We start from the raw sequence: 16,947 nt of genomic DNA, 5'->3' as shown, positions 1-16,947 counted from the left end.
ATTTGGCTCTGTATTCGGACGAATCTTTCTCGAAGGATTAAGGGGTTTGGCTGAATCCAAAATAGTGGTTTTGGTGCATCCCTAGCAGGCCTGGACTGGCAATCTGTGGGTTCTGGCAAATGCCAGAGGGGCTGCTATAAGGTGCCATAAAAAGTCACCATTTAGTGGGCTGCTGGGGGCTGGTTGGGCCTCTGTGTACCTGAAATGCCAGGGCCTATTTTAATTCTCGGTCCGGGCCTGATCCCTAGTAATAACACATAAAACATTGCACTAAAACCAGAAATTTGTCCAAACTTACATAACCTGCCAAATTTTGTACAATGGACATGGTAATTAGGGGGTGTGGTCATAAAATGGGCGTTACAAAATAATTTGCAGTGCTGCTTGTGGCACATGTTTTTCACTCTCTTTTTGTTTTTCAAATGTTGGTAAGTTTGGTAACTTGTTAGGTGATAGTTGGACAAACAGCTGAACTAGGGATGAACCGAATCCAGGATTCAGTTTGGGATTTGGCCTTTTTCAGGAGGATTCAGGTTTGGCTGAATCCTTCTGACAGGCCAAACAGAATCCAAATTCTAATTTGCATATGCAAATTAGGGGTGGGGAGGGAAATCGCATGACTTTTTTGTCACAAAACAAGAAAGTAAAACATGTTTCCCCTTTCCACATTTGCATATGCAAATTAGGATTTGGTTCAGTATTCGGCTGAATCTTTTGCGAAGGATTCAAGGGTTCGGAGGAATCCAAAATAGTGGATTCGGTGCATCCCAAGTTTGAACTAGCCCACTACTGGGCAACCAAATATCAGATTGTCAGGGGGGGGGGTGTCCGTTTTCCTACTGAGAATGTGGGGTATATTGCCAGAAGCTTAGAGAAATATTTGCAGAAGCTTAGCAAGGAGATATAACATACGTACCTCCCAACATCTGAAAAAGGGACAGAGGGACAAAAAGATCTGCTGTGCGTAAAGTAGCAGATATTTTTGACCATGCCCATTATGTGACCACAACCCCTAAATGGCACTTCCATTTAACAAAATGTTCCAGGTGATGGAAAGTTTGAACACATTTCTGGGGGTTTTAGGGTCAAGTTTAATGTGTTCTTTCAGTTTTCACAAGAGACCTGCTTATCTTAAAGTGGACCTGTCACCCAGACATAAAAATCTATGTATAATAAAAGTCCTTTTCAAATTAAATATGAAATCCTATTTCTTTTTTTATTAAAGGATTGATAGCTGTTGTAAACTCATTTAAAAACATCAGCTGTCAATCAAATATTGCTGGCCCCTCCTCTTTGCCTTAGGCATAGAGGCGGGGCAAGCAATTACTTTCACTTTCCATTCAGCACTTCCTAGAGGTCACTGCTCTCCCTACATTCCCCCAGTTCTCTTCACCATTTAATTGTGTAGCCAGGGCATGGGGATGGACATCAGGTCCCCCATTCTGGTGCACAAACAAGATTCTGAAATGAAGCAAGACTTGTCTTAAACAGTGTCCATAAAATGGCTCCTGCCTGTCTGCTATCATTAGGAATTCCTAGACCAGTGATGGGCAAAGTGCGGCTCTCCAGCTGTTGCAGAACTACAAGTCCCAGCATGCAAAGACTGCCTACAGCTGTCAGCCTACAGCAGGGCATGGTGGGAGTTGTAGTCTTGCAACAGCTGGAGAGCCACACTTTGCCCATCACTGTCCTAGACCGAAGGAAACAAGACTCAAATAATGTATACAGTGTTATTAGAGTTCATTTGGCTTAACAATAGGATTTGGAATAATTGTTTTGGGTAACAGGTCCCCTTTAAATAGTTATAACTGTATCTAAATGCAGGTGCTGAGTATTCTGGGCTCTCTGCCAAAAACATCTTCTTTTATTAAATTTCAGAAATGTTGTATCTTTTTATGGCGTCAGTGAAGGAGATCAAAGACAAAGTCGGGACATTTCAGTAAGAAACCCAGGACTACGGGCTGAACTGTCAAAATCAGAACTGTTCGGCAAGAAACATGACATTTGGCAGGTATGATATAATAAGATCAAAATTAATTTATTTCTTTGGCCTACTATAGATTATAAGGCTATTAGTCATGGGCAAGAATATTCAGAAATTGGCAGCATTTTCAGCACTACCTTTGTCTGCAGACAACTAGTAATGATGTAGGTCAAGACGCTGATCTCTGCTACTTTGTCCGTGAGACAGAGATACTGTTATGATTGTTTTCAAGTTGCTAGGGATGCAGTGCTGGAGTAGGCCAGGGAGCCAAAACAATGGGGCACATAGAAAAAAATAAGCTTATAAGTCTCCACCTTTTAGGTATCTCTGATTTGGAATTGTACTGGCCAAATATATATGTATCACATATAATATGTTAAGCCAGAGCTTGGAGACTACTGCCTGGTAGGGATGTCGCGGACTGTTCTGCGGCGAACTTGTTCGCGCGAACATCGGCTGTTCGCGTCCGCCGCAAGTTCGCGAACGTCGCGCGACGTTCGCCAATAGGCGTTCGCGTCAAAATCGTTCGACCATTCGACCATTCGGTCGCTAAAATCGAACGATTAAAATCCTTCGATCGTTCGAATCGAACGATTTTCGGATGTTCGAAGTTCGCGAACTGTTCGCGAACTGTTCGCATTTTTTGCCGGTGTTCGCGAACGGCGTTCGCGAACACATTATCGGCGGTTCGCTACATCCCTACTGCCTGGTTCAAATACCAAGTTGTTCCAGTGAGCTTACACCAGTCGTAGCTTGCTGTGTACTGTGTATTAACTCTGTAAATGCAAGTAAGCCTGCAAGCATGATAGATCATGGAAATACCATACCTCCCAACTGTCCCGCTTTGAGTTGGACAGTCCTGCTTTTGACAGCTCAACCTGCAGTCCCGGATTGTTACTAAAATGTCCCGACTTTCTGTTTGATCTCCTGCACTGAACAGCCAGAAAAAGATAAAAGTTTCTAACTTAATTGGCTTTTGGCAGAGAGCCCAGAACAGCTACCAGGTGCACTTGGAAACGTTTGTAACAATTTCAGATAAGCAAATAAATGATTGTAACAATTTAACATCAGCAGGTCTCTTGGGGAAACTGTGACTGTGACTTAAAGGGCAATTCACCTTCATTAGCAATTACACATAACCACAGAAATTTCTTCAAACTTTCATAACCTTCTACATTTTGTAAAATTAACATGGCAAATGTTTTTGTCCCTCTTTCTATTTCCAGAATATTGGGAGGTATTTAATACTACTGTAATTTGGAACTTACAGCTTTGGCACAGGAGAGCAGCGAAGTGCTCAACACCAATTCCACTTGTTGAACCAGAAGCTTTAAGCCTGAAAATGCTCTAGTTTTTTTTTGAGATGAGAAACTGGCAGTACTGGTGGTCTCTGTCACTTACTTTTGGAATTATTTGGGGGCTATTGTAGGGGTGAATTCGGGTACTTCTCCACCGGATGAAAAATGTGCTATTAGGGTTGAGTCAATTGCTCAGCTGAAGGAGACAGAGCTGCCTATGAGCCTGGTTGACGTTAGAACTGTTTGGTTATCTCCAGGGACCATTGAGATATCCAAAGCCAATACATATTAATAAATACAATAAAAATAAGCACACAGATAGTAAACTGAAAAAATATACATACAATTAATTTCAAATAGATGCTGAACACATAAAATATATTTACATAAAATCAGTATCGTTCACTCCTTTAAAAAATAAATTCTATAATATATTCCTCCTTTAATTATCTATAATAGTAATGGGCGAATTTATTCGCAAGGCGCGAATTGCATCGAATTCCCGAGATTCGCCGCTGGCTAATAAATCTGTGAAACCACAGCGCAAATTCGCCGGCGTCAAAATAAAATGGACGCCAGCCGTTTTTTCGGACGCCAGTGCAATTTCGTCAAAAACGGACATCGGCATCCAAAAAAATGGACGCCGGTGTCAAAAACGGACATTGGCGTCAAAAACTAGAAATTTAAGGATTTTATCATTGAAAAGCTTGCGTGCTTTTATACAGGTCATGGAATTCCAGTTGGGTTTTTCATATAATATATAAGGGTTCCTGAATCATGAACCATCTCTATATATAATGCAAAATAAATTAAAAATAATATTTTCGCCACCTTTTTTTTTTTTAAACATTAAATGACATGCACCCTAATGTGCACTGCTCATGTAAAAAAAAAAGGGGGGGGAGAGGGGGCACCTCCTACGCATTAATGCTTTTTGATTCATAGAATGTGCCTGTATAGTAGACATTTCACAGTTCACATAAACATAATCTGTTATACCAAGGTCCCTTAAGGGTCCCTTGAGATTTTAGGAATGAGCCACAAATAAGATTCAGTTAAGCACCTAAAGAAACTATATTAAAGGAGCTCCTTAACAGCATGGGAAGCATTTTCTTTTGTTTGGGTGGCATCCCAAAGCTTAAAGGTATACTGTCATGGGAAAACAAGTTTTTTTTCAAAATGAATCAGTTAATAGTGCTGCTCCAGCAGAATTCTGCACTGAAATCCATTTCTCAAAAGAGCAAACAGATTTTTTTATATTCAATTTTGAAATCTGACATGGGGCTAGACATATTGTCAATTTCCCAGCTGCCCCAAGTCTTGTGACTTGTGCTCTGATAAACTTCAGTCACTCTTTACTGCTGTACTGCAAGTTGGAGTGATATCACCTCCTCCCCCCCCCCAGCAGCCTAACTACAGAACAATGGGAAGGTAATTAGATGGCAGCTCCCTAACACAAGATAACAGCTGCCTGGTAGATCTAAGAACAACACTCAATAGTAAAATCTAGGTCCCACTGAGACACATTCAGTTACATTGAGTAGGAGAAACAACAGCCTGCCAGAAAGCAGTTCCATCCTAAAGTGCTGGCTCTTTCTGAAAGCACATGACCAGGCAAAATGACCTGAGATGCACCTACACACCAATATTACAACTAAAAAAATACACTTGTTGGTCCAGGAATGAACAGAGTAGAGTGATTTATTTGCAGTGTAAACAGTGTAATTTCAAATAAAAACGACACCATAAAAATCCTGACAGAATCCCTTTAAGAATGCTTGCATTATGGAAAATCTGAGTTAGCCCTTAAAATGTTTTTACAGTGAATTTAATAAGGAAACAACACAACTCTTCCTTGTTGTGCCACATCCTGTTAAAAGCAGCTCGTCAGCAGGTTTATTTTGCAGGCAGTTCTCAAAAGAAAAAGATTATTTATATTCATGGTCACCAAAGCCGTCCTTTTTATAATAAGCAAAAACGAAAGAAAGTCCATGTTCCAGCATGTTTTATTGGAAATGCAAGTTCTTGTTCATATACAGTTGTCTTTTTAAGACGCAATGTGAAACCAAAGTATTATATTTACATTATGGACAACGTACAGTGGATTCAGAGTTAGAATATACGGACAAAGGACAGTTTGAGAGCATTTAAAACACAAAGCTCACACTGTGCACTGACAAGTGTTTATACAACTCCCAGCAACATATATAACCAAGAGCAAACCATTTCTACTTTGTATTTTTTTTTTCTTACTGGGAATAACAACGCTAATAAATATAGAAGATCCCAGTGCAATGGGCCGGCAATATTAACACAAAGTACAATTCCAGTAGAGCACAGAATATGGCTACAAAGCTGTTTAATGAAAGCACGGGCAATGGGCTATGAGTAGTGAGCATTACAGTGAAACAGAGAGCAGCTTAAAGTCACAGCATATATGGTAGTAAAGTGCGTGCACTAGTGATGGGCGAATTTATTCGCCAGGCGCGAATTCGCGCGATTCGCCGCCAGTGAATAAATTCACGAAACGGCCGTGAAAATTCGCGGCAAAATGTTTTCGGCGTCAAAATTTTTTTTTCGGAAAAAGCGGACGCCGACGTCAAAAACGGGCGCCGGCATCAAAAACGAGATGCCGGCGCAGTTTCGCGAATTTTTCGCCGTTTCATGAATTTCGCGCGAAATTCGCGAATTTTTTGGCGAAGCGAAACGCCGCAAATTCGCCCATCACTAGCGTGCACTAGTGATGGACGAATCTGTCCTGTTTCGCCTCGCTGAAAAAATTGCTAATTTCCCTGGAAACTTGAAAAATTTGCAAAACGTATTGAAGTCAACAGGCGTCAAAATTATTTTGACGCACGTCAATTTAGACACCCACAACTACTTTTAAACGTGTGCATATTTAAAGTCAATGGACATCGGAAAAATTTTGACGCGCAACAATTTTTTATGTGCATGACTATTCTGAAGGGCGCCCAAATTTTTTTGACGTGGTGGATTTTTCTACTGCGAATTTTCACTGCAGTTTCACTAATTTATTCACCGGAGGCGAAATGCGGAAATTCACCTTAAATTTGCGCCTGGTGAATTTATTCACCCATCACTAGTATGCACTTATCCTCTATACTCCTGAATCAGCTACCTCCCTACTTATTGCCACAACTAGGGATGCACCGAATCCAGGATTTGGTTCGGGATTCGGCCAGGATTCGGCCTTTTTCAGCAGGATTCAGATTCGGCCGAATCCTTCTGCCTGGCCGAACCGAATCCGAATTTGCATATGCAAATTAGGGGCGGGGAGGGAAATCATGTGACTTTTTGTCACAAAACAAGGAAGTAAAAAATGTTTTCCCCTTCCAAAACATTCGGATTCGGTTCGGTATTCAGCCGAATCTTTCACGAAGGATTCGGGGGTTCGGCCGAATCCAACATAGTGGATTCGGTGCATCCCTAGCCACAGCAGAGTTTTGTGCATGTGTCCTTAAAGGGGTTGTATGATATAGAATGATAATCTAAGACAATTTGCAATTGGTCTTGATTTTTTCTTGTTATTAATGTTGGTTTTTGAGTTATTTTGCTTTTAATGCAGCAGTAGTTGTGGCCAAATTTCTCCTGTTTCGCTTCGCCAAAAAATTTGTGAATTTCGTGGGAAATTCGCAATTTTTTTGGTGAAGCGAAACCAAAATGGTGGAAAAAAATGTGAAACACGAAAATTGCCGCCCGCATCAGTTTTGACTAGGGATGCTCCGAATCCACTATTTTGGATTCGGCCGAATCCTGCTGAAAAAGGCCGAATCCTGGCCAAATCCCGAACCGAATCCTGGATTCTGTGCATCCCTAATTTGGACCCCCACGTCAATTTTGATGCCGGCGTCGATTAGCGTCAATTGGCGACCGAACAGTGTTCATTGATTAGAATAGCAGAGACTAGACTATGAATAGGAGAGGCCTGCATAGAAAGATGAGTAACGCAAAGTAGCGATAACAATACAGGTATGGGACCCATTATCTGGAAACCTGTTATCCAGAAAGTTCTGAATTATGGAAAGGCCATCTCCCATAGACTCCATTATAATCAAATAATCCAAATTTTTTAAAATGATTTCCTTTTTCTCTGTAATAATAAAACAGTACCATGTACTCGATCCCAACTAAGATATAATTAATCCTTACTGGAAGCAAAACCAGCCTATTGTTTTTTTTTTTAATGTTTACATGATTTTATAGTAATCGTAATGCATGAAGATCCAAATTATAGAAAGACCTGTTATCCGGAAAACACCAGGTCCCGAGCATTCTGGATAATAGGTCCCGTACCTGTACATAGAAAAATAAGCAAATAATTCAAAAACTATAAAACAAAATGAAGACCAATTGAAATGTTGCTGAGAATTGGCCAATCTATAATATACTAAAAGTTAACTTAAATGTAAAACACCCCTTTAATACAGGAATGGGACCTGTTATCCATAATGCTTGGGTCCTGGGGTAATCCAGATAAGGGATCTTTCCAAAATTTGGATCGTCATACCAGAAGTCTACTAGGAAATCATGTAAATATCAAATAAGCCCAATGGGCTGGTTTTGCTTTCAATAAGGATTATTTATATCTTAGTTGGGATCAAGTACAAGCTACTATTTTATTATTACAGAGAAAAAAAAATGTAAAAAAAATTGGATTTTTCTTGCTATAATTCGGAGCTAATAGGTTTCCGGATAATGGATCCCATGCCTGTACTGACACATCAATTCATCAATGACTGTAAATCCTGCAGAATCAGAAAGATTAGAACTGAATGTTCCAATAAGAGGAGCTGTAGTTAATCACTGCAGAGAGCTGGTTTGGGAATCAAGTGCTGTGTGTTTGGATGGGAGGAAAAAGGCACCACACCATCACCACTGCTGGGATCACAGGGCATGAGTGTTATATTTAAATAAAATCGGTTATAGGTACTCTAAAGGGCAGATTTATCAAGGGTCGAATTGAAAATTTGATTTTTTAAATTCTAATTTCAAGTTTATTTTAGCCTAATTAGGGGAATAAGGGAATAGTCCAAATTCAAGTAGGGACATATTTATTAAGGGTCGAATTTCGAATTTGAAAAACTTTGAAATTCAAATTCAAAAAGACCAACCGAAATTAAGGCGAAGGTTTTTTTTTTGGCCGAATAGGTCCGTTTTCGATCGAATAGGTTTGTATTTGGCCAAATTTGAATCGTATGAATCGAAGTAATAGCGCATTTGATCGAACTTGAATGGAAGTTTTTCCCAAAAAAAACTTAAATTTTTCAAAGTCCACCAATTGACTCCAAATAGGTTCTAGGAGGTCCCCCATAGGTTAAAACAGCAATTCGGCAAGTTTTAGATGGCGAATGGTCGAAATAAAATTTTTAAAGAGACAGTACATCATAAATTCGAGTTTTCAAATTTTTTTCAAATTCAAATCGAATTTGGAATATTCCCTAGTCGAAGTACTCAAAAAATAGCTCGAAATTAGAATTTTTTGAATTCGAAAATTCACTTCGACCTTTGATAAATCTGCCCCTTAGAGTTTAAAAAAAAACATCCAAATTTTAATTTTGAAATTGATCATGTACTGTCCCTTTAAGAATTCGAACAAAAACGTGATTCAAATTCAATTCGAGTTTGCGGGTCGATCCTATTCACCCGAATTGGAAAAATTCAAATTTTTTAATAATTTTCGATTGGTCTGTTTTTTTCCCGAATTTCGGAATTTCGAGATGATGTGAGTTTATGGGAGTTTTTATAAACTCCCATAAACTCTGTATTCGACCCTTGATAATTATGCCCCCAAAGCATGCATGTGAAGCTATATATACTGGGAAATGATTATATTATTACAAGCAGGATGGGATTATATTATCATATGCAGGTCAGTACTGTACGCTACATATCTGTAATGCTACATACAGGATTGCAATGCAATGTTGGGTGCATAGCAGACTTTATCACATCCAGGAATATTCTGCAACATTAGGAATATGCTGCACTTCCCCTATAATCAGATTGTAACCTATATAATCACAAACAATATCATTTTTTAAGATGACCCCGTAGTGAAACATATACTGCACTACGGATAGAAAAAGGGAACAATTACCTCTGTGATATTCATTTTTATATATTAAATAGTTCTTTTATCAAAGAATACAAAACATAATGCATACTACACGCTGGCCATTCCAACAAGAAGTGCTTTGAATACAACGTAATTGAAGTACTGATCTATGAGGCTTTGCCACCACTTATACATTTATGTTTTTAGTGAATGTACAGAGAACAACCCATTTATTTTCACAGGATAAGATGCAAAGGATCCTGATAGTCTAGTGCAGGCTTCCCCAACCTTTTTTACTCGTGAGCCACATTTAAGTGTAAAAGGAGTTGGAGAGCAACACAAGCATGAGAAAGTCCATGGGGATGTCAAATAAGTGCTGTGGTTGGCTGTTTGGTAGCCCCTATGAGGACTAGCAGCCTACAGGAGGCTCTATTTGGCAGAACACCTGGTTTTGATGAAACCAAAACTTGCCTCTAAGCCTGAAATTCAAAAATAAGCACCTGCTTTGAGGCTACTTGGAGCAACATCCAAGGGGTTGGTGAGCAACATGTTGCTCGCGAGCTACTGGTTGGGGATCACTGGTCTAGTGCATAAAAAGTGCTCATATTTCAACATAACCACATAGTAATTAACCATCTATTACCTTATTGCCTGTATTGGCCACAAAAAACTTCACTTCCCATTACAATCCTAGACATCTTTTGTTTTTGAAGTCCTATATTAATACTCAAGGGCTATATTAATACTCAATGGCTACATTATTTAAAGCAGATCCCATTAATCTAGGCCGTACGAGAACTAAGTGTTCATCTTGTATTGGTTTAAATCCAGAGGCGTTCGCTAAAAGTGCTGATCTTAAAGATTCATCCGTTAAACTCCATGAAGTGTCATCATTGTCCTCTGGTGAAACAGAAGTTTTCTGGTAAAGATTCAAGTTATCTGCTTCCATAACACCCTCTTGAGGTGCATTTGCCTTCCCCGGACAAGCAAGTAGATAGTCATTTTCTCCTGCTCTAGAGGAATCATTTGCAAGTGCTGTTTTTGTTGTGCTTTTTTTATGCATAAACGGTAGCCTTGGCAAGACCTGGGTTCTACCACTTCCCACAGGTTTCCCGTGAATCAAGGACATCTTTTCACTCGTCTTGGTTATGGTAGAGGTTATAATTCCCAGAGACGGGGACCTGGTTGTGGTTTTGATAGGTGATGATTTTGTTGTTGAGGAAGGAACATTGTCCTTTAGTTTTAGTTTTGTTGAAGGAATGTTTCTCATTACTTTTGACAATGATGAAGAAAAACCACCTTGGGGTTTCAGATCACAATGACCCTTCGATCCTGATAAACCAGTGCTTGAATGTGTAACATTCGTTGGTGACACAGCATTCTTGCTTTTTGGCAACAGCGAGGCAGTATTTCCTGCTTGTTTTGGCCTCTGGAAAGTAACACTTCCTGATGATTTTTGTATTGATAAATTGTGTTTTTCTACTGCCTTTTGTTTTGGAGAAACTTTACTCCCCCCTCCATTTTTCTTTTCTGTCGCCGAAAGTTCCATTTCCGTTACCATGGGGTACAAATGATCTTTGGTGCTCTTTAGTTTTTGCGTGTTAACATTCCCAACACATTTTATCCTTGGCACAGAAGTACCTGATTTAATTTTTGGTACAGAATATTCAGTTGATCCTTGAGGAGATGAACATTGTCCTAAATATAGTTTGGATGTAAGTGAAGTGTTGACTGGTGCTGGATTTACTGAAGGAGCCTTCAGTGATGGTTTACTACTTAATGACTTTTTAAGCGTTGATGATGGCGAAATTCCCAGTGGAGTGGGACGCTTTAATTTAATGTAGTTTTCAGCTGTGACCGATTTATTAGAATATTCTTGTTCTTCTTCACCTAACCTTGATGGTATTTTCATAGGGGTGGTGTATATCGAAGAACCACTTTTTAACACATGTGGCTTTGGTGGAACAGAATATCTCAAAAAAGTTGATTTTGGAGGGGCCAGACTCTGTGAGCAAACATTCCCAACTGGAACTGGCCTCTTTTCCATTTTATTGTTCAATGGAGCTTCAACTAAATTGCTTAGATCGTCCACTGATGTTTGATTTTTTGTGACTAGTTTCTGTCTTGGAAGTGCTGCTTCATGTTTCCGTATTGAAGGTTTTTTCTTTACTAGCTTAGCCGATGACATATTAGTCAAGGTTGTTCCAGGAAATCCATTGCTTTTAGTGTTGTCGGTCACATTTGCATTAGAGCTGTTTAAACGGGGCAGTCTTGGAGAAGCAGCATGTCCAATTGGTGGAGGACGTGGAAAAGCAGAGTTTTTTCTTGGAGGCAGTCTTGGTGAACCAGAATCCCCGACTGGATTTGGCCTTAAAGATAAAGCGATAGGTGCTGTAATCACTATTGGCGATGAAGAGTTTCTCCTCTGATTTGATGTTAGATGAACATTGTTACCTATTGGCAGCGGTCTCATTGTAGATGTATTCTTGACCCGTGACAATTGCGGTGAATCGGAATTGCCTATCGGTGCAGGCCTTGGTGAAATACCATCTCTTTTCCATCCTTGTGTTGGTGAAGGTGCTTTCCTCGTTTGGGTTGGTTTTAGAGAGGCAGACTTCCTCATCTCTGGTGATCTAAACGAAGCAGCCACTGATCAGCTATAAATGCCAGTCACGATAATATGCATCCACACTGATCCTGCTGCACCACAACCTAACATCCATGCAATGAATGGTAAGGCAGATGGCTAAAGAGAAACTTTCTTTTCTTAATTTAATTTAAACAATGCTTGCAAGATGCTGCGCTCTAAAGCAGGCATTGCTTGGCTGTACTTTTTGCCTTAAACACATTATGCAAAGCCATTAAATAATTTCAACAAGGTCAAGACTTCCTACAATTGTCTAAACGCAGCTGTAACATAACCTCCACCCTTTCCTCTAGCATTGGCTCCAGGAAGCGATCCAAGACTTCCATCCTTGGCTCCCTTTGTTTACTTATCTCTAGGAGTCCCCCCTATTCTCAGAAAATGGATTAACCTTATTCTATCTGCCTTGATTCTCACAAATCCTGTATGACAATACGAAAAAGCAAAAAGGATATCTATGACTTATTGTTAACCGAAACTGGTGGTGTAAAAGCTTCTTTAAAAAGAAAAAGCAACTTCTCTTGTATTGCTCTTTTATTTGAAGGATATCCTATTTAAATTTTATTTTGATATTTTTAATATTGTTTTGGATCTAGAAATATAAGTAGAAAATGAAAAGTATTCTAGAAAGACAATGACAAAAGGGCAATCAAGCCACTTTGTTCAAAATAGTAACTGACATTATAAAATTAAAGACAACTAAATAAACACAGCATATATACCAGTCAACATAAATAAATGGATTTTCCTTGATCGGCTATGACAGGGGTCTCAGTATAAGACAATATCAATTCATTTTACAGAAAGTACAATAAAAATAATTTTGATATTATTAACAGCGCTGGTGTCTTGGGCTTCTGAACTTAATATCTTACATGACCCATATGAATGAAAAATATAAAAAATAAAGACTTACCTTAATCTTTCTGGTGCTGAAGTTGCTTCATGCTTACTTAAATCTGAAGGTTTCAAACTTAGATTGTTCCTTGATGTGTCAATGTGTGGAGTCCAATTGACATTAGCAGCTGTCTGATCAAACCCAGAATAGATTTCATTGGATATCATTGTTAGCGTTTCCTGGGGAGAAGGAGGGCTGGTTGAGAAAGAGGTGACTTCCTCTTCATTTCCAGCAAAGGAAGGGATAGCTGATAGAGGAGAACATGGAGTCGTATCAGCTTCCATCTGTACAAAGATTCTGTGGTCTAAGGAGCCAGGCAGAGAAGCCCTTTTGTTCTGTTGCACAGGGAGGGATGGAAAGGGATGAAAAGGTTTCCCAGCCCCAGTGGAGGAATACTTCTGAGTCCCAACCTCCAGGTCCACCCTTTCTGGCTGCTGCCCTTTTACTGAGTTATATTCCTCTAACTCCAAGCTGCTTCCTCTGAAAACCAAAGCTTCCTGTTGAAAAATGTTTCCAGCAGCATTTGTATGGTTTTCTAGATAAGTAGATGATGTAGCTGGTGATATCGTATATGGAGATATAAGATGAGGTTTATGTATTGCAGTTGTAGTTTTACTAAACACAGTCCTAGGTTTTGGAACTGGTTTTCTTGTCAAGTCACGACTAGTCTTTATTTCATTGCCAATGTTTCTTTGAAACCTATCATCATCTCTATCATATCTAAAGAAAATCTCTTGAGACGCAGCCCTCTCCAGACTACTTACATTAGACTGAGGCCAAGCTTTTCCAGAACGGTCTCTCAGGCGACTCATAATTCTTTTCCTATGGCCCGTGGCAGCAATGCCGATTAGCTGAAGGTCTCTATTATCAAGTGTGAGGATATCTCTCACCTTTTTATAGCCATGTTGCTTGAAACTCTCCTGGTATCTCTCAAGATGGATTGCCGATAGCCAGTGAGCAATGTCCAAGTTTTCTTGTTCAATAGAAGACATGGTGGACCTTGGTGGCCACACAGAAGGCTACTCACAAAACAAAGTGCCAATCAATCATTTTCATGGTACAATCCAGTACACACCTGACAAAAAGAAAACAATAACCAAATTCAGAATTTGTGTATCCTTTTGATATGGGTCAGAAATAGATACTATTAGTATTAGGTATTAGGAATCAGGGCTGGTTATAATATTTCTTAAAGGAAAAGTATACCCCCAAAAATGAATACTTAAGCAACAGATAGTTACATTAAAGGAGAAACAAACCTTTAATAAAAAAAAAACCCTACCCCCCTACCCTACATAGACCCCGCTCCATCCTCCCTCCCTCCCCCCCTAGCCTAGCTGCCCCCCTGGGCAAATGCCCCTAACTCTTTACTTACCCCTCCGTGCAGATTCTGTCCAGCGGAGTTCACAGCAGCCATTTTCAGCAGCTTTTTAATGTTTGGAATGAGACCCAGGAGTTTCGGCACACTGCTCCAACTGCGCATGCGCCGCTCTGCCGGTCTCATTCCGAAGATTACTGAAGAGAAGAAGATTGCTGCCGTGAACTCCATTGGAAGTAAAGAGTTGGGGGCATTTTCCCGGGGGGTAGCTAGGCTGGGGGGAGGAGGGAGGGTGGTCTATGTACGGTAGGGTATATGTTTTTTTTTTTAAATTAAGGCTTTGTTTCTCCTTAAAGTGTCATATTCAAGAATCTTACCAAACTGGAATATATATTTAAGTAAACATTGCCCTTTTACATTTCAATTCACCTAGATTGATGCCAATCACCATTCACCATAGCTCAGTCCTGTGACATCCCAGTTCACCCTACAAGAGTATAGGTCCACCGCGTGATGTCACAGGCCTGCCCCCCTGCCCGGACCGTGCAGCTCGAAAGGTAGCAACTGTCACATATGGATACCTAAATTCAGAACAAGTGCTAAGCAGCCGCATTTGGCCTTGGGTGGAGCCCTCAGCTACTCAAATGCCACCAGGTCTTAACTTGAGAGGAGCAAAGCAAGCATTTTGAACGAGCAAAGGGGCATGTTCGTTTCCAAGGTTGAGGATGGAAGGCAACACCAGGTTCTCACGGATTAAACAATAAACCATAACCAGGCAGGCCGGGGTTGGTGCATCAAAGTTCAAGAATAGTCAGCCAGGCAAATGTCAATATCAGCAGAGTTCAGAATAGTCAGACAGGCAGGGATCAAAACCAGGATAAACACAGACAAATCGCACCCAGGAAATTAGACCTTACAATGGGCAATGATTTCTAGCCTGAAGCCCCTTGAAATATTTCTGAATTTCGTGCCACAGCGTGATGACATCACGCGCCATCGACACAAACTTGGAAGTGAGCGGCCATGCGCCATAGGAGGCACATCATTCAGAGGGCCCGGATCGGCTCGGCAGGCGTCCCCGCCGCCTATAGACCACCAGGTTAAGTCGTTGTTACATGTTACTTGACAACAAAACTGTAACATTAAAAAATATTAAAATATAAAAGCTGTTTTTTTTCCTCGCTGCAACTGCAGAATCATTAAAATGTGTATTGACCCATTTACAATTCTGATTTGCTAATTTGTAATCAATTTGTAATCAAAGTAATAAAATGTTTTGGGATAACTATGGACCATGAACCAATGATTTTTGTGTTCGGGTTAATGAGCTGGAAAGAGAGTAGAGATTTGCAACTAAACTACTAAAAGAAATACAAGAGAGCTTGCAAGGGGACCTGATTACTCCTCATTATTTATTAAAGGTATCCATTATCCAGAAACCCATTATCCAGAAAGCTCTGAATTACAGAAAGGCCATCTCGCATAGACTCCATTTTAATGAATGAAGTCAAATTTTTAAAAAGGATTTCCTTTTTCTCTGCAATAATAAATATTATGAATCCTTATTGGAGGTAAAACAATCTTATTGGGTTAATTTAATGCATAAATGATCCAGAAAATCCCAAGTCCCGGATAACAGGTCCCATACCTGTATTATTATCTAGCACTGACATGCTATAAGATACTATAGACAGGTAATGGAAAATACCAAAGACCTTGAGGAACAGAATTTCCTATATATATATATATATAAAACTCGTCAAGCTGGAGCACTCAATCATTCAAGGCCGACTGCCTGGGTGCAGATTACAAACGGTAAGTACAAAACAATCTTGAAAAGAACCGCACTCACAGGACTTGTAAAGATGCAAAAACGAAAAATTTTATTACGACGTTTCGGCTCTAATACTAGAGCCTTCCTGAGGAAGGCTCTAGTATTAGAGCCGAAACGTCGTAATAAAATTTTTCGTTTTTGCATCTTTACAAGTCCTGTGAGTGCGGTTCTTTTCAAGATTGTTTTATATATATATATATATATATATATATATATATATATATATATATATATATATATATATATATATATATATATATATATATATATATATATATCTTGGACATTATACTTGTCCAAGAAATCATCCAAGCCATTCTTAAAGACATTAACTGAATCAGCATCACAACATCAACCGTCAATGCATTCCACAACCTCACTGTCCTGACTGTGAAGAACCCTCTACGTTGCTTCAAATGAAAGTTCTTTTCCTCTAGTCTAAAGGGGTGGCCTCTGGTACGGTGATCCTAATACTGTATACTTGGCTCAACAATAGATACTAATTCACCGTATATCTGCCAGGCCCTTTCCTTCCTGTGACACAAACCAGTAGAGTTTTTGGTAAAACCAATTCAATGAATCTAGCTACAAATCTTGCCTTCCATACCTTTAGGGCCACAAACTGGGATGGTCCGATGATCCATTTTATGGAAGAATAGATCTCCCAATAGCGGCCTTTAATGCCCTCTAATGTAATAATGTCCAGTTTGCTAACCTATAGAAGGTATCCCAATGATTGAGAATTTTTAAAAGAAAAATAGTAGTGCCAAAAAGCTCTGAAATGTCATGGCTCCTTACCACTGACTAACACTAACCATTGCAGTCAAAATGCAATTTTCCCCAATTGGTCAAAAGGTAGCTGTTACTGTCATTTTGAATACTTATACATACATAT

The 16,947-nt window shown here is 39.6% G+C and overlaps 1 protein-coding gene across 2 annotated transcripts in view; it reads right to left on the bottom strand.

Moving 5' to 3' along the window:
* LOC108713296 (arf-GAP with Rho-GAP domain, ANK repeat and PH domain-containing protein 3-like) overlaps window positions 1-13,969 on the bottom strand; it is an 83,253-nt gene extending 69,284 nt beyond the window's left edge. For both annotated transcript variants that reach the window (XM_041588766.1, XM_041588767.1), the window contains exon 1: window positions 12,919-13,969. In XM_041588766.1, the coding sequence (XP_041444700.1) occupies window positions 12,919-13,892 (974 nt within the window). In that variant the 5' untranslated portion in view covers window positions 13,893-13,969. The remainder of the gene's footprint in view (window positions 1-12,918) is intronic.
* Between the last annotated feature and the right edge of the window lie 2,978 nt (window positions 13,970-16,947).

The sequence above is a fragment of the Xenopus laevis genome, chromosome 3S (assembly GCF_017654675.1).
Source record: "Xenopus laevis strain J_2021 chromosome 3S, Xenopus_laevis_v10.1, whole genome shotgun sequence".
NCBI lineage: Eukaryota > Metazoa > Chordata > Amphibia > Anura > Pipidae > Xenopus > Xenopus laevis.
Note: the sequence above shows the minus strand (reverse complement) of the source record. Positions and strands in the feature narration are given on the sequence as shown.